The sequence below is a fragment of the Rutidosis leptorrhynchoides genome, chromosome 8, assembly GCF_046630445.1.
Source record: "Rutidosis leptorrhynchoides isolate AG116_Rl617_1_P2 chromosome 8, CSIRO_AGI_Rlap_v1, whole genome shotgun sequence".
In the NCBI taxonomy this organism is placed as follows: domain Eukaryota; kingdom Viridiplantae; phylum Streptophyta; class Magnoliopsida; order Asterales; family Asteraceae; genus Rutidosis; species Rutidosis leptorrhynchoides.
Genome location: NC_092340.1, coordinates 64,608,897 through 64,631,896, shown reverse-complemented (window position 1 = coordinate 64,631,896; position 23,000 = coordinate 64,608,897). Strand labels below are relative to the sequence as shown.

Genomic DNA, 23,000 nt, shown 5'->3' with positions numbered 1-23,000 from the left:
ATTTCAAAAGACGTTGCATTCGAGTCGTCGCGTTCATCAAGATTATTATTAAGTCAATTATATTTAGATATATTATGAAATGGTATGCCTGCCGTCAACTTTTGATGTAATGAAAGATTGTCTTTTCAAAAACGAATGCAATGTTTGTAAAATGTATCATATAGAGGTCAAGTACCTCGCGATGTAATCAACTGTTGTGAATCGTTTATAATCGATATTGACTTCGTCTGGATGGATTAGGACGGGTCCTATCACAGGTAATGGCCGACTATTTGGCTGAGACAACCGCTGATATGCCAGCAATCTGTGATCCTGAACAACTCCCCGCACCCTCTCCCGAATCGTGTGAACTGTACACCGACGGTGCAGCAAGCTCTGAGGGTTTCGGAGCAGGTTTAATCCTCACGGGCCCGAATCAAGAGGAACACACTTATACGCTGCGATTTAATTTTAAAGTAACAAACAACGAGGCAGAATACGAAGCGCTATTAGCAGGAATGCGAATCGCCAAGGAAATAGGAGTAAAGAAGTTGTAAGCTTACGTAGACTCACAGCTGGTTTCTAACCAGATAAATGGCACTTTCGATGCTAACGATAAATCCATGCAATCGTACTTGGACCTGGTTCACTCCTTAGCAGATGCGTTTATCGATTTTAGGATCAGTCAAATACCGAGAAGTCAAAAAAAACAAGCGGACGTACTCAGTAAGCTGGCTGCTCTTACATTTAATCACCTGGAAAAGAAAGTGGTGGTAGAACAGATTTTTAAGAAATCTACTGAGCCTGAGATAACGGTCGCATCAGTTGAAGAAGAGGAAAAGACGTGGATGACGGATATCATAGAATTCCTGCGAACTGGATCCCTACCAGAAAACGAGAAATAAGCAACGAAGATCAGAGTGAAAGCACCAAACTATGAACTGCGAGGAGATACTTTGTATAGGAAATCCTATCTAGGCGCGACCCTACAGTGCGTGGGACCCAAGGAAGCCACGACAATCATCGATGAGATTCATAAGGGGTCCTGTGGGTTGCACTCCGGATTCAGGACAGTCACTGAGAGGATTAAGAGGCTAGGTTATTATTGGCCGAGGATGTATGCTGACACAGCCGAAAGGATAAGGATTTGCCAAGAGTGTCAACTACATGCGCTATTCAGTAAGGTGCCTCAACATCCCATGATACCCATCACCTCGCCATGGCCATTCTTCAAATGGGCTATCGACATTGTGGTACCCTTTTCCAAAAGGCGCCAGGAACGCAGAATACTTAGTAGTCGCTATCGACTTCTTCACCAAATGGGTAGAAGCAAAACCCTTGTGTACCATCACTAGCAAGAGAATCAGAGATTTTTTCTGGGAAAGTATTGTATGTTGGTTTGGAATACACAATGAAATCGTCGGCGATAACGGTACGCAGTTCGAAGGCAACCCCTTCCACAGCTGGTGCCAAGACTTAAACATCAAGCAGAGTTTCACTTCCGTTGCACACCCTTTAGGATAACGGACAATGTGAAGTTACCAACCGAGATATCGTGCATGCTATCAAAGCAAGGTTGGGAATGAAGCACAAAGGATGGGTGGATGAATTGCCCAAAGTCTTATGGGCACACAGAACAACACACAAGAACAACACAGGAGAAACGCCATTTTGCTTGGTATATGGCTCCGAGGCAGTGATCCCAGCGGAGATAACTATTCTAAGCGAAAGAGTATTGTCGTACAATGAGGAAGAAAATGATGAAAGGTTTCACACCAATTTGGGCTATGCAAAAGAACGCAGGGAGATGGCGGCGATCTGCAAAGCGGCCAACAAACAGCGCATCGCAAAATACTACGATAAACGTGTGCGAGCGAGAACGTACAAGGTAAGAGATCTTGTATGGCGCGATAATCAAGCAAGCAGGGCCCAAAACACTGGAAAATTGGGGCCAAATTGGGAAGGACCTTATAAGGTCATAGGGATCAGTAACACCGGAACTTACAAACTGGCAGAGCTCAAGGGTAATCCAATCAAGCGGACTTGGCATGCTACCGCGCTTAAGAAATGTTACATGTAATATAGGAATTGGGAGAATTGATCACTCACCTATTTTATCATGATTTACATGTAATTACTAAATGACGCGCCTTTGTAGGTCGACAGTGTGCTGCATTATTGTAAAAATCATTTTTTCGATTATATTAAAGCAACAAGTCATTTTCGGTTTATTATTTCTCGTGCCTTTAAAAGTAGAATAGCTATTTTGCTTAAAATGCACGCGCACAGTATTATACTAGCGCATTCCTGCCTTTTTAAGGGATGACTTTCTCTAGCTCCCACGCAGCAGAAGTCTGTTTGGCGACATGCTAGTCTATTTTACCGGAGAGCGACGATTATTGGGTTGACCTAGTTCCGCCCGAGTAGACCTAGAGATCTGCAAGTCATGACTATAAACAAAAAGTGTTGGTCGCGCTTGACCACAGTCCCAAACGTGTGTTTGGTAAACCCTTAGACGCGATTACGAGTATTCGGTCCAAGCGTATACCGAGTACACATCGGTACACGCAAGGATCCACGATTACACGCCATGAGTACAATAACAAGTTAAACTATTAACAAGAAAATGACAATATGCTTTTATTTTGAAAATACATAAGTTACAAAATGATACATGCGCCATGATGCATTATTACATTACAAGCAAGTCTACAACTTCGAATTAACTAAATCCAGCGCTGTCGCTCCCTGATCACATGAAAAATCCTACAAACTAGGAATAGGAATGTGGCGCAAGGATCTACAAGCTTCCCTTGCTGTCTCGCGTGCTTCGGGTATGAGACAATCTTGGATAGCTTTAGGGAGAACAACGGGTATCCGAATGTGCTCCTTTAAGATATCCCAAAAATGAAGACGTTCAACGTCCTGTATGGCCTTTAGCGCGTCTTCATATTAGTTATTCACAACGTCGCTATTCACGACATTATCCACTATGTGGAGAAGTCCTGCCTTTAACACCCCGAACTCATCAGCAGCTGACTTCGCTCGCTGCTCTAGATCGGCATACTGAGCCTTGAGTGCGCAGATGGTCTCCTATTGATCATTGTTCTGATGATTTGCGCAATCTAGTTGCGCGTGTATCTTTTTATTGGCTTGATGCGCATTCTCAAGTTTACCACAAAGGCTCATCAGCGTGTCCCTCATTATGGACATCTCGTCAGCAGAGGACCCATCGCTCGGGCCAAGGCTTTGAACACTCTTACCCTTAGTAGAGCCCATAGGATTTTCGCACTCTTCTTCCATGGAAGAATCACTGTCCACTTGGATAGGGGACGGATGAGGTCTGCTCATACTCTTCTTCATACTAGATCCACGCCCGTCATCTTTTTGAAAAAATAAGATTGGTAAAATGAAGGATTAAGTAATTACATAAGAAAAGAGGCACGAAACACAATAGTACGGGCACATTTTGATGACAAAGGGGCGGTTGTTCTTTTTTGCTTCTTCTGAACTGACGCGTCATCACGTGAGGGAACAAGCTTTCCATGAGGAACCCGTCTCGGAAGATCAGCGTACTGCGCACAGTTCTTCTTCTTCTTCTTCTTCTTCTTGTGCGAAGAACCAGAAGTGGAAGCCACTGCAATGGGGCACTTGGCTGAGAAAACTTTCCCTAACGGTATACGGTCCATAACCACAGATGTGAAAGATGAAAACTTTAACTACTCAGCGAAGGATATTGTTGTCAAAATAAATGCAACTGTTAAAGGAAGATAGAATCAAAAGAAAAATAAGGTGAAAGTTTTATATACCTTGAAGATGACGGCTAAGTGAGGGTAGTAATTAGGATCCGGCCAATGCCTGGATATACCACCAGCGTATAAATTTATTACTATACATACGCAATGGAAACGTGCAGCCCATAAACTTATCCAACATTGATTGTTCGCTAGAACTTAAAGGAGGCGCAGAGTTTAGACTCTCATCGTAGCCGTATTGCCAGGAGCCCACGTTCAAAAACTCCAGAGGGATAAATGTGTTATCCACAAAGAAATAGCGATCCTTCCAATCTGGCGGAGTCTCCTCCACCGGCCCGTCAGTAAAGTGAGCATTGTCACAAAAAGTGAACCAGCCAGTGTCAAGTCACTCGATAAGAAAAATGTTCTTAAATAGATTCACTGTGGGAATAAGTCATGCGCTTTACATCACATCTGAAAAACAATAAGACGGCAGGCTCTATCAGGGTCTAACTGATCCACACCTATATTAAAGAGAAAGAACGCACATGAAGAAATTCGTAGGAGGGATACGTAGATTCCCCCGCTCAAAAACTGCGCTATATACAGTCACTTTCCTGACAGGAGACCGGTTGGCTCGGTCCAAACGACCAGGAACAATGGGTTTTAGCAACCCCATTGGAGGATAGCGCTTCGCGAGATGCGCTACATATTGAGATGTGATGATTGAAGGAATAAAACCAACATTCGAAAGATCTGTGCAAGAAGAAATGTTGAAAGTTGAAAATAGGGGAAAAGTAAAAAATGAAAGGGAAAGGCCTATTTATAGAAGAAGAAAGGACGGCTGTAAATGATCCTGGCTGTACAAGTGTTAGAATCTGTGTAAGAAGGAAATCTTGAATTCAATGCAAAAGACAAGTGATGTGACAGCTATCACGTCACATCTGATATATAATTAAGACAATAGTTGAGTTCGACACCATACGCAATTCTTGCACATAATATCGAACTCGGGGGACTTAATGATACACATACCCGATTAGCTCGTGTTGCACATCACACTTGCACCATGCCTGCAATACCTTGGTGCTAAGGCACGCCTGGCACAAGTAAATGTGCACTGGGTACGGCCAAAGCGCGCGATACAGAGCCAACATGTCCTATACAAACCACGATCTCTGCAATAAAGTGGAAGGTGCAGACAGCCAGCATAAAAGTAACAAGTATTGTTCCCTATTCCCTTCCTCCAAGCACTAAGGCGATACAGAAAGAAAAGTAGTAAATAACACGTGGCACCAATAAGCAAACGATCTTATGGCTATAAATGAAGGACTCGGATCACAAGGCAAGCATCATGATCCATTGGGATTCACAGCTATGCTATTTTTAGTATTAAGGTACGGACTGATTGTGCTATTCTTCAAGCACAATCTGACCCGTGCTACTAGACTCACAACACCTCACTAGACTCACTCTTGATCTACAGGTAATGTTCTATGAACATAAACCCTACAACTTAGCGCGAGCCATCGCAAACCGGGCAACCTGTCGATGGTGGGTCTATGTTTAACCACCCCTGCTGAGATTCTCATCTCGTAAGGGGTTATTCACGGTACTTTGGACTGGAGAGTTAAACTCAATCGACCCTTAAATCCCCCTTCATTGATGTCAAGCATGGACCGAACCTGACCCGATTAAACAATGCTCAATCATGTGGTTTTCTCACTTTGAAGGAACCCCATTTAATTATATACTCTGTAGAGGAGATATTTCCTCATTTAGAAATATCTCACACACACTCGCACATACACCTAATGCTCCCCAAAATTCCATAAACCCTAAATTATCCTTGTGATTTTGTTGCAATCAAGTTGTGTAATCTATTATATGTGATTTCAGCAACATATCAAGGTAAGCCTTGTTTGATTTGAATGATTCATATTAGGGTTTATGACTTTATGTTAAAGTTTAGTAACATAATGAATATTATATGTTTAATTCTTGATCTTATGTGTTTGTGATGTTTGTTTGATGCTAGAAATAAGTTGTGTACATGTTATATGAGGTTCATGAACTGTTATTATGATCAAAACTTGCTAAAATCGTGATTTGGGTGTTTAGAACTTGTAACCACATTGTTCTTTAGCCCAGACGCGTATGAACCTCAACCCGCACGTATGAACCTTACACCCATGAGTTTGTACCCTATCATACGAGTATGTACCTTATCAGATGCATTTGCATTCAGAATGTGTATGTACTTTACACCCACACATGTGTACCTTTCACTCGCACGTATGTACGTTCAGCTGCGCGTATGTATTTTATCAGACACTTATGAACCGGCCAGACAAGGGTGTACTCAGTCAACACGATTGAATCATATTTTGCACACGTGTACATTCTGTGCGTATCTATGTTCTTCCACGCATATGTAAACCTTTATATGTGAGTAAAATTGATTAGATATCATGTACGTGTGTCCAGTCACACGTGTGCACAAATATTTCATGTGTGCGCATGGATGACTAACGCGCGTATGTGTTGTGGCAGCGAATGGGTCAGGTGCAATTTTGACCCAAGTATTGTGTTGGAATATTTAAGTTGTTTGGCTGTTATAATATTGTTGAGTAAGATTTAGAAAAGTATAGTAACTCAGAATATGAAATTTACAAGTGATAAAGAATATAAGATCTCTAAGTTCTTGGCTTGTGATATCTGGTGAGTGGGATAATTCTAAAGGTTATTAGTATAGTGTAGCAGGTTGTGCTACTGTTGTTATGTTCACATGATTAGATTGACATGAGTTAGACTATTGCCATAAAGTTAGATTATTAATGATGATATTGTGTTTGTATATATGGACTATGTGTACATGATGTAAACCCGTCGTATGGTAGCCTAGGCGGGAAAAGCTCAAATAAGTCAGAACGGTTGGGTCCAACATCTACTGTTTGTTTAGTATAGTACTGAATGAAGCATATGTTGCATTTGGAAGACTATTGTATTGATTTAGTAGCAAGAACTATCGGTAAACCCTATCCCGATCAGCTAGAAGTTTCAGGCCAGTACGAGCCGTTGATCCTCTTGCTGTGTAATTGCTTGGTTGTAATTAATATATTGTAAATGTATAGCTTGATACTTTATGCTATTTGTGTTGGATAGTTTCATTGTATAGCTTGATACTTTATGAAATTTGTGTTGATAGTTTCATTCACTTAGCTTCGTGCTAATCGGATGTAACTTGTTTCCACTTCATCCGACGTAACTTCTTATTTCCTTCAATACTGTCACAAAAAAATTAGAATGAATTCTCTCGAGTTTATTTATCACCGTATCCGTGCATTTGAAGAGAAATAAAAAAATATACACCCCAAGCTTTCCAACACCAATTTTAACAAAGTGAAACGACCACTAATGGATAAAAGAGACGTATTCCAACCCGATAAGTGTTTCCTAAATCGATCACAAAGAGGATTCTAACTAGCAATTCGATTGATACTAACACCCATCAGAAGTCAAAGATATTTAAACAGAGTAGTACCTTTTGCGCATCCCGTATATGAAGTAAACGCCTCCACCTCATCGTCGTTAACAGCTCAACCAAACAAGCTAGATTTGTTAATATTTATCTGTAATCTGAAGTAAAGATAACAATCTTTAAGGACCTTCGTGATGTTGTCTAGACTTTCCTTTTACCGTTGGGAAATAACCACCGCATTGTCCGTATATAACAGGTGGGTACCATAGTCGATAGATAACCCACTGATATCGTCTAATAAGACATGTTTTTACGCTCGATATTAGGCCCAAAAATAACAAAGATCCAAACTTTATCGAATAAATAGGCATTTATTTACTTTATTTTGTAGGTTTAGTAATTACAAAGGCAGTGCAAAAAGAATCGAAGAAAACGGACTCAACACAACAAATCTAGAGCAAAAATGATGAAATCAAGTTATGACCCCGGAAAACAAGCCAACACGGGCTACCATATTGCTTAGCACGGGCTGCCATATTGCAGCACGGGCTACCAGGCTGATCAATTACATGGGAAGTCTCCAAGGGCACAACAGCTACACGGGCATCCACCACGGGCCACCAAGGCAAATACACGGGCACTCCTCACGGGCTGCCCAATCTTCCACGGTCTTCCAGGGCCAGAATTCATCTATAAATAGCGCATTTATGTTACATTTCTATCACGACCCTAAATTTTCCGACCAGGTTGTTTAACCTAACTTTCCTGATTTAGAATTTTCAACTTGACAAGTAAATTCGATATAGTGAATCTTGATTTGTTTTTAGGGTTTGTATAACCCTAAGGTTACATTTAGGTCTTGATTAATTGAGAGTTGTCTTGCACATTTATACAATATCTTAAAACCATAGTTTATCACCATAAACCCTAGACTTAGAAACTACACCCTTATGTATTTATAAAGTTAAAATACTTAAAAACATCAAGTATTGTGACTAATTAGTCATCCTTAATCCATATAGAAACCAAACTAATACATGATTAATCACTAATCAAGCTTTAATCAAACACCTATCACATACTTGCACCTAAACCTAACTAATCTAAGTTTAACCTTAACATTACATCTAATTAATCACACTTAATTAAAGTTAATTACATGCAAACTCATCACATCATCTTATCTTTAAGATATTAGACACTTATGCATGGTTAATTAATGAATATGATGAGTCATTCCTTCTTTTCCTCTCATCATGTCACACCACCCCCCACCATCCCTATAAGACTTTCACTTTCCTTTTACTCTTTCATTTTTCACTTAAACATTCATTAAAACTCTCTCAAGTTCCTGCCATATTTTCCACCTTCCTTCATTTTCACAAGCATCTTCATCATTCTTCTTCAAGGTACAAATTCTATCTACACTTCTAACATCTATTCAAGTCATCTTCAAGAGAAATTGGGGTGTAAAAGCTTGATCTAAAGTGTGTAAACACTTAATGATGATTACATGACTAGCCCAAATCTTGATCTTAAATGACTAAATAAATGTTCCATACATGTCTTATAACTTAAAATAAACTTAAACCAAGGATTAAAATGGTTAAAACACATAAAACATCTTTAAGTTGAATCTGTCCAAATCTGTCCAAATGAACTAGTAAAAGATCATGACCTAAAAACATACTTTGACTTTGATTATGGACTCAATGATTTTACCACATGTTCTTTTATATGTTTAAAGCTTCCTGTTAATTTTCCATAATTTTCTAAATAGAAAAAGGTATTTTTCATTTTTATTTTCTCACTGTATGTCTGTTTTTCAATAAATCTGACATATGTCTCATTTATTTTGTATAAGTCAAAACCTAAAATTCAACAAATCTGACATATGTCTCATTTATTTTGTATAAGTCAAAACCTAAAATGATTATGTGAATATGCTTTTGTGTTCATTAAATGGTACACATATAGGAGTAAATCACGATTTGAATCACCCAAATCCATGTAGTATTCAAGGAGAAAAGGTCATTTTAAGTTAACTCATTTAATTGTTATAGTCAGATTATAGTCTAGATCACCACCTATAAAAACTATGTTAATAAAGACCTGGAGGTGAACCCTTTTAAACATACGTTAATTTATATCTATTTAACCCTCTGTAAAAGTCCCAAGTTAAACAAATGTGTTTTACTATTTTTAAACTTACATTAAAGCTTATAGTGTAAATCTGGACAGTTTTGCACACCTGTAAGAGAATGCATTTTTTACCAACTTTTATTTTGAATCTGAAACATAACCTTACATGGTTGAAAACTAGACACAAAAAAATTTCCATGGGTGGTAATCTCATCCTAAATGGATGTGTATTTGGGAAAAACACTTGGGTAAAATGTTTGGTCTGAAACAGAAAAGCTGAAAATCTATATTAAGAAACTTAGTAACAAATGAAACCAAAAACCGAAACGAACATGTAAAACTTATTGAAACTTATTATGAACTTAACTAAATGCTATATTAGATATAGTATGACATCTGACCTTAATTTATATATAGGTTCCGAGCCCGGATAACTGCAAACTACCTAAATCGCACTTCCGAATCTCGCACCGTACTTCATCACTAGTGAGTTCACATCCCCTTTTTTTACTGTTTTATTTTGGAGGAGAAATTATGCATGCTTTTACTTTTTTACGCATAGACACAAGTAGAGTTACTTACATTCTTACACATGAGTTATAACCAGAAATCCCTAGCTCGATATCGTTAATTACTGGGTTGGTAAGTGCGAATTATTGTGAATAGATCTATTGGGATTGACAATCCTCCACCGAGTTTAGTGCTAACTTTTCACTACCGATCATGAATGCGTGCATAATTGTTTGACCTCTAACACTTGGGTTACGAGTGTCTTGTTTTACGGGTACGTGCTAACGTTCCACAAACACGTTAAGTTTCAATATTGGGTGCTCTTTATCTAGAATGTTTTTACAAACATGTTGAAACATTAAAATCTTGTGGTCTATATTATACAACTGTTATTCAAACCCGTGAATTCACAAACTTTATGTTGACAAATTTTAGAATGTATTTCTCAGGTACTTATTTGTTGCTTCCGCTATGGTCTAGAAGTCAAGAGTAGCTCTGTTGAAGTGTCGCACACCTGTCTGCTTTTGTTTTACTAAACTTATGCATTCATTCTTTTTATATATTTTGAAATGTATTACTTTTAGAATTTTTGGTTAACTTTTGAATTTGAAAAACGTTTTGAAATAATTAATGCACTTTTGGTTAAAATGTTTCATATATAGGGCATATCCACGCGATGGGACCGTTTGTTAATGACTGCGTCAATAGCGATTTTGGCAGGTTATTACAATTTCAAACATATAATTCGTATCTTCAAATAATTAAATTATCATTTTCAAAGTTAGTTTTTAGTTAGTTAGTAGTTAGAAGTTAGTTCTACGGAGGATACTCCCAAGTCCTTGCGATCTCGGACGAATATTTCTGTATGCACCACTCTTTAGGTTCTAATCTAAACGTTCTCTTTATTTAAACATGTCTTGTTATTATCTATGTTTGAATATGCGTTTTGATATTACTATGTATGTGTAAACTATTCGTATGTTGCCATGATAGAGACTTAGGCTAGTGTAGTTATGTAAATATAGTACGATTACTGTCGTTGTGCTGAACCTATGACCCCGATAAGTTTGTACACTAGAATCTTGAGGATTGACCAACATAGGTTGTGATCGAGACTTGTCTATCTATATGATATTAGCTACTTCATCGGATTAAGCCCCTCATTTATACTGTATTTGAAGATTCTATGAACTAGGTATGGCTAATGTTCCCGAGAGGTATCCAATACGCTTTTAAGACACGGAACCTAGGAATTGAGATATGAATGACCTAGTATACATAATAACTGACCCCGAGAGACCTCTTAGGATCTGTTATGACCTATTTAGATGCACTCAATGGTATGACTCAAACCTAATGCATGTTCTTGTCTGATGTTGCTTAGGATTGCTTGTCCTAAATATTGTATGCACTTTGCATGTTCTTATCTGTTTCATAGTCAGCTTAACACTGTAATGCAGTATAATAGTTAGGGTGTTGTGATCTATTATAGTATGATGACAGGTTTGTTATTACTTCCATTCGTTTTGTCAACTTAAACCGGCATGCCTCTTCTGCTAGTGACTGTGTTTACTCAACATTGTGCGATATTATTCCGTTCCCCCGAACAGATAACTAGGGTTAGGATTAGAACTTAACTTCCAACAACACCTGGTGCTTTACTGAGGATAACCTCTGAAGTATAGACACAATCCATTAGTGTAATCTGAGTGACATATATGTCTTTCCTCAACGAGACCTCTGAGATATCAAAGACCGGTAAAATTATGTGATTGGATCCTCCGACTAGATCATCAATATCCTAACTATAGGTTTAATTACTGCATAATTACCTTTCGCTAGCCTAAGCCTATATCTTGGTTAACATTCCCTTGATCTGCATACTCCGGATATCTCTCCAACCCCTTTACTTTTCCACAATTAGGATCGTTAATTCTAAAACAGCTACTATCTTTTATCCAATCAGTTTAATCCAAAACAAATATACGTTTGAAATTCAATTCGATAAACCATTCAAAAACACGACCCTGGGTCAACTTACACTTTCTACCCTTGGAAAGATAAAAGTGGATTTAGGCCCCGCTCTTACAAATAAAACTCATCTGTCACTGCCTACTGAGACTCGTTCAAACGACCTCGTTATACGACAAACGTAATCGTCCATTTTGGAGATATCACCTTGCACCTCGAACTGTGTCATCTCACAAGTAATCCTGCATCATCAAATGAAAACCCTCCATAACGATAATAAAATAATAGGATTGAACGGATCACCCTGACAAAGAACACGTTGAACCTCAAATTCATTATTGGGCTACCGTTAACCAGTATGGAATTCCTTGCTGATCTAAGCACCATTTCCACCTATGCCCTCCTAGTCTCAGTGCAACCCAACACCATTAGCATGTGATCCAAAAACTTCTAGTTCACTGTGTCATAATCCTTTTGGAAATCAATCATGAAGATCAAAAGTTTACACTTGTTCCTTTTATACAATTCAATTGTTTTGTTAAGAATGAGATTTTCGTCAACTATTTGTCGATCCACAATAAACGTCCTTTGCTCCTTACAAATGATCTTATCGATAAGCTTTACCAACCTAGACGCCAATATTTTTGTGATAATCTTATATTGAACCTTTATAAGACAGATATGGTTGTAATCCTTGATGCATGTAGGGTTCGATACTTTTGGAATAAGACTGACAAAGGCAGAATGAGCACACTTCAGTAATCTCCTATCTTTAAAAGCATTAATAACTGAACGATCAACTCGGGTTTCATGACGTCCCAAAAGGCCTTAAAAAGCAAAAGATAAATCAACCGGATTGGGATCATTACAACTACCACAACTCTAGATAGCCTTATTTATTTATTTTTCTGTGATGTTAGCTTCTTACCTTTCACTATTTGTAATGTCTAAACTCACCTCCAGAGCAAATGATGACAAATAATCCATCCGCATACCTCTTAGAAACTTATTCTCGAAAAAAAGAAAAGAATGCATCCTTAACCAAATGTGAATCGGTAACTCATTTACCATCTGTAGTGATACCCCAGATTAATTGGTTTGACTTTTGTTATTTGATAAACCCATGAAAGTGGAAGCTATCGTTGACACTCTAGAACGTATATAGATAATGTGGAGTACACGTCCTGACGTCCATCAAAGAGTTAAAGGGATGGCTTGATTTGGGAAAAAGTTTGTGATTAAACAAACTATAGTTGGTTGTCCAGGAAAGTGGTGTGTCGCACCATATTCTTGGTGCGCCGCACCTTATAACATGAAGGGACCAAAGTTTTTTTCTTCAGAAGTCTCCAGGTGCGCCGCACCACAACTTGGTGTGTCGCACCGTATAGCTGGAAATGGCCATGGTGTGCCGCACCAGTCTGCAGATTCTGAAGAAACGTTGCAACGTTTACTAAACATTTTATAACGGTTCACAAATGATCGCCTTGTTTGCCTGGATGTTTTGGGACATGTTTAAGTGCTTTATTAAGGTATAATTGCACCCTTTCAATAGTGTCCATTGCCAAGGGTTGTGTCTTTTGATCATAAGCAACTTTGAAATGTTGCATCACTTCAATACACCTTTTGAGCCATTATAAATATATGACTTCATTCATTGAAGAAGGGTTCCAGAAATTTGACATTTTAAATACACTTTAACTTACAAATTATATTCTATACAATTGTTTGGGATAATTATCTTTTAGCCAAGATAATTATTCATTCCTAGTCTTATCTCAATCTTGATTTTTAACGACCCGTCAAAGTACACTTGACGACCATCGTTATCATGGTCCCACAGCTTGATCATAACTCTAAATGAATTTAATAAATAACCTTGCATTCTTTATTTAAAAATGATTTCCTATAAAGGAAACCTACCAAAATATGTAAGTTTAGAAAAACCATACATAAATACTTAATCAAAAGTTGACCAAAACAAAGTCAACAAACACCCACAAATTAATGTATCAAAATATAATGCAAGTTAATGTTTAACAAAAGCTGCCATCATAAATATGCAGACTCTGTAAGCACAGCGGAAGCAATCAATCATGAACCTGAGAATAAAACATGCGAGTAACTGTCAACAAAAATGTTGAGTGAATTATAGGTTTAATATTGCAAACAATATTTAATTTAAACCGTAAAAATTTATGTTTGAAAACATAAAGCCTTATTTTGGATCACAAAAATTATATGCTCGAAAACATATAAAACATTATTCCATTAACCCGTGAGCCACCTGGTAACCACTTAACCAATTCCACCCTTACCAAACACAATATACACTGAACAGGTGTATCTTCAAATAATTACGAAGTACTAATACATTCCGTCTTCAAAAATTGCTAGCGCGACTAGCACGAAATGGGGTTGTCAAACCCGGTAGATCTATCCATAGGATTCGCGTTCACTAGTAGAAATCAGTGATTACAGTTACCAGACTAAGGAATATTTTTGTTCAACTCACAATGAATAACTTAAACCAACTTCTACTTGTGTCCAATATAAAAAAAAATGCATGTATTCTCATCCCAAAAGATATAAAATAGAAAAATAGGACTATAACTCACCATAAAGCAAATGAAGTAACCACACAAAAAGCGAACAGCAAACGAAGTAAAGTGATCAAGAATGATCACAACGCCGACCCTAATCAAGAATTGATTTATGTAGACGCGTAGAGAACGGAATGAGGAATCCGATTGTGTATTTGATTTGATGTTCCAAGTAAGAAATCAATTAATGGTGATGATGTTATGGTTGGTGGTAGGCGTCACCCAAAAGAAGAAAGAAAGAGGGAGGAGAAAAGTTGAGAGAAAAATACTAAAATTAGGTTTTTGTGAAATGAATGAAATTGTGAAAATGAGAAACAAAGTGAGGCTCTCCCCCCCCCCCTCTAAGGGTTCGGCCGATTGGTGGGGTATGGGGTGGGCCCCATAGCCCAATTTTTAATAATGTGTAATTCCTTGTGGCCCGAATGCCCGATCGAAACTCGAAACGTGAAAACGCTACTACTGATGAAACATAACTAGGAACTTCGAGATCAACAGGTTTAATTCACACAAAGGCGGAATTAGTGAATCAAACCAATCAAAGTGAATATGGGTAGCTTTTTGGGATTAAATTAGTCAAACCACAACAAGGATTGTGATTAGATTAATGCCTAGAGCTATTATTCACTACCAGGAGTGATTTGGGTTGAGAGAGAATCAGATCAGGTGAACCAGATCTGAGTGATTGTGTGTGAGAGAGGCTTAACCTAAAATGAAGAACATAAGACTTTATATACCCCTGCTGTTGACTCACCCGTACGAATCATCCATCACTCGTACGAGTTGGCTTCATCAGCCGTACGGGTGATCACTCACTCGTGTCTTCTCATTCAGGTTATAATTATGACTTAGCTCAGCATCAACCGTGCGTATGAGCCTGTCACCCGTACGAGTGATGCTTCACTCGTACGTCTGACTAAGTCTAACATAGTCAAACATCTGTATCGTGTTCCTGCAGTACCTGTAACCACATACAAACACAGATAGGATAATAACGAGCGATCATGGTATCCCATAAACTGAAGTACCTACAATGGATGTAGGTTAGATGTCTAGGGACTTACATAAAATACATCAATAACTCCCCCTAGGACCTAGACCATCGATTACAATAAAGTAAACGTCCATGAAATACATATAAGTCTAAAAGTAACATCAGTCTAATATCAATTACATTTCCAGATTCTCTCTCTCTCCAAAATACATCATCATCAAAAACAAAAACAAACAAACAAACAAAAAATTACTAACTAGCATCACAGTATCCTACACACATCAGCTGGCTTGAACTTGGTTTGAGCTTTGAGCATCACTTTCTTTGTTGAGGTATGCATAGAGGACATCAATCATGCGTTGATATCTCATAGCTTCCTTCTTTCGATCGTCTCTGAATGTAATGTGATGGCGGTGAAGAGTCTCTACATCAAATCTCGACAAGTTCCTCAGCCACATAGGATCTAGAATCCTCACATTGTCAAACTATATGCTTCCATCATCCTTCTCAATTGCAGTCAAGATCACTGCTTTTTCCAACAACTCATCATAGAACCACCATCTGAAATTCTTATAGATATCCTTGGGTAATGGCATCAAGGGAGATTGTTTCATATACTTAGCTGGACGGAACTTAACAACATAGATAGGTCCTCCCTTAGAATTTTTCTTTGTCGGGTGTATGGAAAACCTAGCGGCCGTTGACTTAAAGATGTCCCATTTCCCTGTCTTGTACTCATATCTGAGTTTTCTCTGAAATAATCTGGAAAGGTCACAATCTTCACCGTTTAACATCTTCAGCTTCGCAAGCTGCATGATCTCGAAGTACGATAGAGTTTTGAAGTGACTTGGACGTGCCATATAATCAACTCCTCCTTCCCTCTTGATCGCAAAACAATTGATCTCCTTGAAATAGCCCCAACTTATAATTTTACCCTTGGAGTACTTCTTGGTTCTTTTACCCTTCTCATAGAAACTGACAAACTTCTGCTCGAGTACTGGCTTATCTACTTGATCAGGGTTAACGACGTTCTGTCTCCACCAACTTTGACGATCTTCGTCTTCCTTAACGTTTCTATTCACTTTAACCCTATCACGTTTGAACCATTCATTAATCTCATTCCATGTCTCGGCTTTAGCTTGTTCGGCTCGGAGTTTCTTATCCTTCAATTCAGTTTCTTTTCTTTCTTTCTCAACGAGCAGTTTCTCATGTCGGATCTTCTTGTTCCTTTCTATCATAACATCCACTTCTTTAACTTGTTGTTTGTATACCTTCCTCGCCTTTTCTAACTCAATTAAGTTATTTCTTTTCTCATCACAGCTCAGATTGAAGAAGTCACTTAAGGTGTTGAGTGATAGATGGGAGTACGGCTCAAGCGAAGGCATAACAATTTCAACTTCTTCTTCTTCTTCTTCAGCATCAGATTCTGTTACAAATTCGTCTTCGAATTTAATAATCACATCCTCTTTCAAACTTTCTTTACCAACAGAATCTTCACTCTTCTCATCTTCGAACAGATCAAAATCACTTAAGTTGATATTTTGGATTGATTCGGGAGGGATACTTGACAATGACTCTTCTTGTGGAGCCTTGTTTTCAGCTTCAGTTGTCTCTGCATTCTCCATATCATTTTTGCTATCATATACTAGAGCAGCAAGCTGTTCCATTGGAAATTCACTTGGTGGAACGTCCCCCTTTTCTGCATCATTAAAAATATTCGAATAATTCATATAATATTCAGCAGTAAAGACCTCACCATATTCATTAAAACTTCGAATAGGTATCACTAACGGTATATCAAAAGAGGGTCCTCCAGTTCCAGCATCTTCTTCATCATCTTTTTCATCACCTTCTCCCAAATCAGAAGAATACTCTTCTTCTCTCTCTTTAATCAACTTTGTTTTACCAGAGGTAAGCTATTCAATCTTTTCATTTAACTTCTTCATCTTCTCCCTGTTCGTACTCTTAATCGCCAAAAACTTCTTCTTCAACTTATCTGTCCTTACCTTCTGACAGTCCAGTCTATCAGATAACCTCTTGTTCTCTTCCACCAACAATTCAATCTTAGCGTTACTGATCTTCTTCTCCTCAGTAGCTTGATTCTCCAAATTGGTTATTTTTGTGACCAAAGACATCAACAGATTTTGCTGAGTCTTATATTCATCTGATGTGACCTGAGGTGTTGTTGTGGCAGGTTTTGGTGAGGTAACAGCAGCCCTTGCATCCTTCATGAAACCGAATGGCTTTCTCTGAGCTTGTTGCCTTGAACCTCCTTGTGATGATCTCTGAGGTGACTCATAAGAATACTTCATTGTTTTCTCCTTCTTCTTTAGTTGCTCTGCAGTCATAGGATCCTTTCTTTTTCTCTTCCTTTGAATCAAACTGGCATCCTCCTCTGTCACTTCATCATCACCTTCGATAATCTCATCATCAACATTACCTCCTCCTTGGACATTACCAGCAGCTTTCTGATTATCACCCTCACCTTCCTCATCTGTAACTTCATAGTTAGAGTCTGAATCCTCATTCCTCCAAGCATTACCTACTGGACATCGATAGTTCTCCTTGATAAGATGACAAATGAGCTTTCTATTAAAGTCAGGCTTTAACTCAGCAATCCTAGTCTCTTCCATTCTGCGGAAAGTAATCGGATTCATCGGCTTCAGGTGGATAATATCCTCTTCAAGCTTAGGTAGATCAGGTACAGCATCATTAATGATTAATTGTAGAAAACGGGCGTATATCAGATACTTCTGGGAAGAACTGAAGTGGTTTACCTTGAAATAGTAGAAAACAAAACCCGAAAAATCATATGGAGCCTTGAGAACAAGTGCCACAAACATACTTTGCACTTTCTCGTTCAGCTTGTCAAAACCAGACTTGCATCCACTCAAACAATGCATGATTACATGAGCAAGATATCTAAACTGCGGTGGCAGACATGTCTTCACCAGCTCAGATTTGCCAACAAGGTAACCAGAATAAGCACATCTTCTAAAACAGCCAGGGATTCGTTCTCTACTGATAGTCATATGGGAGCAGTTCTCGTCATTGAACCCTAAAATCCTTCTAATCACATTCTTAGAAACAGTAATATCATGACCTTGAATCTTACTAACAAGCTTATCTTCATCAACATCCAACACAGCATTTCCCCAGAACTCTCTCTGATGACTGTAGTATGCAGTGCATTCAGTAGAAATAGCAGTGTGTATCCTAGATCTCTTAAGAAATTTAATAATCTCCTTAAAGTGAGAACCTCTCTCTAAAGTAGTGTCATAGAGAGCGACTTGATTGTTCAGTTCATCCATCTCTAGAGGAATCTCTTGCTGAGCAGGTGGGATGAATGGATTCACTTGAGGATTCGCTTGTGGATTAACTTGTTGCTCCCCCTGTCCTTCAACGTTATCAACTGGAACGTTTACTTGTTATTCTGCCATCTGATGATATCTAAATAGAAACTGAAACATTAACAGAGATGTTAGATATATAAATCAATCAGCATACATCATCATAGCATTTGCATCAAAGTGTCATAAATATGTTGAATAGGATAAAAACGTGCGAGTGACAGTGTCACACGTGCGGCTGAGAGATCAACCGTGCGAGTGATATAGTCACTCGTGTCACTGTTGACACGTTTGAGCAGTAATATGGTTTCAGACAGGGTACACGGCTGATGCAAAAATTCTAAGCGAGTGAATCAACCGTGTGGTGACTCGTGCAGTTAATCACACGTGTCAGCTCTTGCAGACGAGTGATAAACAAAATCAAGACAAACGAGTGAGCTCAAATGGTCCACACGGTTGATCATCAACCGTGCACTGACTCGTGCGAGTGATATCTCACGCGTGCGAGTGATGTCACTCATGCATGTCTGATGAAACCCGATATTAAATGCCTTTTTAAATCATCAAAATCACATAATCGAACGTTTTATGGACCGATTTACATCACAATAGCATAATAAGGTTCTGATTAACACAAAACAATAGCAAACTCAGTTCAAAACAAGCTCAAATTACATAAAATTCGATTTATAACCCTAAGGGTTTCGAATCACACAAACAACAAATTAAGCAACTAAAACTTGATGAAATTGTACCTAATAGGTGGCGCTGGGTTCGTCTAATGATGCTTAACGTTCGTTGCAAAAGAATGCTTGATCGGTGATGATAGAAAATAGAGAGAGAAAAAGTATTGGGTGCACAAGTGTGAGCTGTTGAGCTCATCATCCCTATTTATACTCTCGTGATCAACCGTGCTGTTGATCACACGATCCACCATCAAACGTGCGTCTCACCTAGATCACACGTGTGTGTGACCCAATTATCTTAGGACAAGTTAATCAGGGTCATCCGTATGGTTAACCTCAAACGTGTGGTCAATCGTACGGTTCACACATCAAACGTGAGAGTGAGCACTTAGGCAATTTCAAAACTTCAAAATTTTACAACCTTAGGATTTCGACTCATTCGTCAATCTTAGATCTAACAATCACTTTCAACTTGAGTCGAAAATCACTAAACCTTCAAGAAATGATCATTAACACTTAGGCAGATAAAATCCTAACCTAAACAAGGTTATTACTCTTAATCATTCTTTGTTCCAAGAGTAGATCCTACAGTGTAATGTCAACTTAAGTTCATTAGCAATCTAAATCATCAATGTCCTTCAAACAGTCATAAGCTCTACAAACTTCTATCTCATGGATTTGGTGGCCCAATATCTTGATTTCAACAAAGTTCTTTCAGATGTCGTTATGCACTCAGAGGATAATCTGAAAAACAAGGAAATGATAAAATCTTTATGGATTTTCTGATGCAAAATGTCATGCAACTAAAATTATGCAAATGAAAGACATTCTATCATGAAATGCAATAACATGCAAACCAAAATCTTTTTGTTGTTTTATAGATTACAATGCAAACAAAATAACAGAACAGATATATAAGACATACAAATTCACATTTTTTTTGTGAGCAAGATGATTAACTATTTTAAAATGGATCAGAACTGACATATTGAATCAATTTATGTTGTTCATTCCTAATTATCCAGTCTATGTCTATTATCATGCAATTACTGATATCAATCCTCATTAAACATGAACATATTCATTCCGGACACTTCGACAATCATGTTGGCATTAATTACTTGAACACTATAGAGCAATGATTTTTGAGATCATGCTAAGTTCATTAATCCTTGATTCTTCCATCACTTATGATTGTGCATTTTTATTAGGTAGTCAATTCATTACAAGTAACTTTCCGTTATCTCTTTCCATGTACTTCATTCAAATTGAACAGGATGGTTCTCACGACATTTTGAATAACCCTGTCAGCCTTTGGCTTCTACCAATGTGTTGACAATCTTCAATCTAGTTGGCTCGGCTGATCTCAGAGTATATTGGATTATCCGAATAGGCGCACTATTTACCGCGGGGATTGGTCTACAGTTAAAGCAGACTTGCCTGATGACCAGTCGTCACACGAAATAAATCTCGAGGCCCTTAACTTCTTTATGTTTAAGTTATCATGGAAAATGGAATCAAAAGTTAAACTTTCATAACTAAGTATTAGAGTATATCTAGGTAAGTATCTTTCCAACTTACAGTCTTAATGGATATAACTCTATGTTGCAGACGACAAGAATCTTGATAGTTCTGTGTGAACGTCGTGATTAAACAATTAAAGCTGCGCGGGGGCATCACACTAAGAATGATCTGAGTTCTTTACGAGCACATCATGAATCAGCATTCTTCATACTTTCAGGACTTTGCCATCTTGATACGCCAATTTTATTGACATTGAATTTCTTTTGATATTTTGATTTTTCAGCATATCACTGTCTTTTGATATATTGATTTTGAACGCCATCATGAATGGATTTTCCATTTTTATGCATGAACTCATGTTTCTTTGTTGTGTTCTCAGATCACTCGAAGGTGTTCTCCCTTAAATGCTTAAATGGTCCGCAATAAGGAGTTATACTTTTCGACCTTAAGTGAGAAGGGACACTTACTTTTGACATAAACTAATTTTCTCTATATTTTCAGGGTTTAGTTTCGATTATTAAGTCTCAGGCCCGTGACAACGTGGTATGCACCAGCCAAACAGATAATCCTCAACCCCTTAAATGAACTATTGAATGTCCCATTCATAGCTGTGAAGCTGAATTGGTAGAGCAACGTTGAATATTGCTTGGGGACATCCAACACCAACTTTCTCTAACGATTATCAATTATGATAGGGGATACCCTCAACCGACTATTGAGTTCCTCAACAACTATAATTTCATACAGTTTCGGAGATAATTAGGTGATTACCTTCAAATGCTACAGATCGTCCATGACTTCCGAATCTTAGATGATCATTATTCTTATTATGATTGTCTAATGCCAAGAATTCATAAGTCACGTCTATCAATACATTACACAACAGATAGACATAAACGTTCAAATTAGTCATTACTAATCAAATATATCAATTCTCAGTACAGTAGTTTCTTCATGTCCAACATATTAATCAAAACAAGCTCATTTTCGGATTTTTCAACTTTTTAAGATTTTCTGGTGAGGCATTTTTCACTTTTTAGGTATTTTCTGCTGATAACATATACTCCCCCTAAAATGCTGAAATATAAAATCTTTATGTGTTTTAGCATTTTAACCAAACAGAAAATAACTACAGACTAGCATGCAAACATGAAATAAATCATGCAAAGGAATTCAAACAGAAAGCAAAAATATGCATTACAGATAATTAAAACAATTAAAAATCTACATGTCATGCATCCTACATGCAAAGTCTAAAAGGTTGAATAACCCTTATACGCAACATCCGAAATTACTTTGTCTCGATCAACAATGCCATTCATCTCTAGTAGGAGTAAGAACCTAGGTTTATCAAAAGCCTTAGTGAATAGGTCAGCCCTTTGGTCCTTAGTACCTATTCTCTTAACCTCAATAATCTTCTTCTCATGATAATCCCTAAGAAAATGATATTTAACACCTATGTGTTTGGTCTTAGAATGTTGTACAGGATTCTTAGTAATTGCTATAGCAGCAGTATTATCAATATAAAGAGGAGAGAAAGAGATTCTTAGCCCATAATCATGAAGTTGTTGTTGGATCCAAACAACTTGCGAACAACAACTTGCAGCAGCTATATATTCAGCTTCACACGTGGAAAGAGCAACTGCAGTTTGTTTCTTGCACTGCCAGGTCACCAGCCTTTCACCTAGAAATTGACATCCTCCTGATGTAGACTTGTTGTTGATTTTGCAACCAGCATAATCTGAATCGCTGTAAGCCACAAGATCAAACTTCTCATCGTTCGAATACCAGATGCCGAGATTTGGCGAATGCAAAAGATAACGTAGAATTCTTTTGGCAGCTGTAAGATGAACTGTATTCGGATTAACTTAATAACGAGCACACAGACATGTTGCGAACATAATATCTGGCCTGGACGCAGTGAGATACATGAGCGATCCGATGATTGCTCGATAATATGTAGGATCAACAGGTTCTCCTTCGCACTCTAGCGAAATACCATGATTCACAGCTAACGGAGTTGACACAGGAC

General features: G+C 38.0%; 1 protein-coding gene across 1 annotated transcript; it reads left to right on the top strand.

The window, feature by feature from the left end:
- Window positions 1-1,561: 1,561 nt before the first annotated feature.
- Window positions 1,562-2,059, top strand: LOC139863492 (uncharacterized). The gene has a single exon (XM_071852120.1). The coding sequence runs from the start codon at window positions 1,562-1,564 to the stop codon at window positions 2,057-2,059; it is 498 nt and encodes a 165-aa protein (XP_071708221.1).
- The last annotated feature ends 20,941 nt before the right edge of the window (window positions 2,060-23,000 follow it).

Coding starts and splice junctions, on each gene's coding strand:
- LOC139863492 (XM_071852120.1), top strand. CDS start 1,562: ATGAAGCACAAAGGATGGGTGGATGAATTGCCCAAAGTCTTATGGGCA.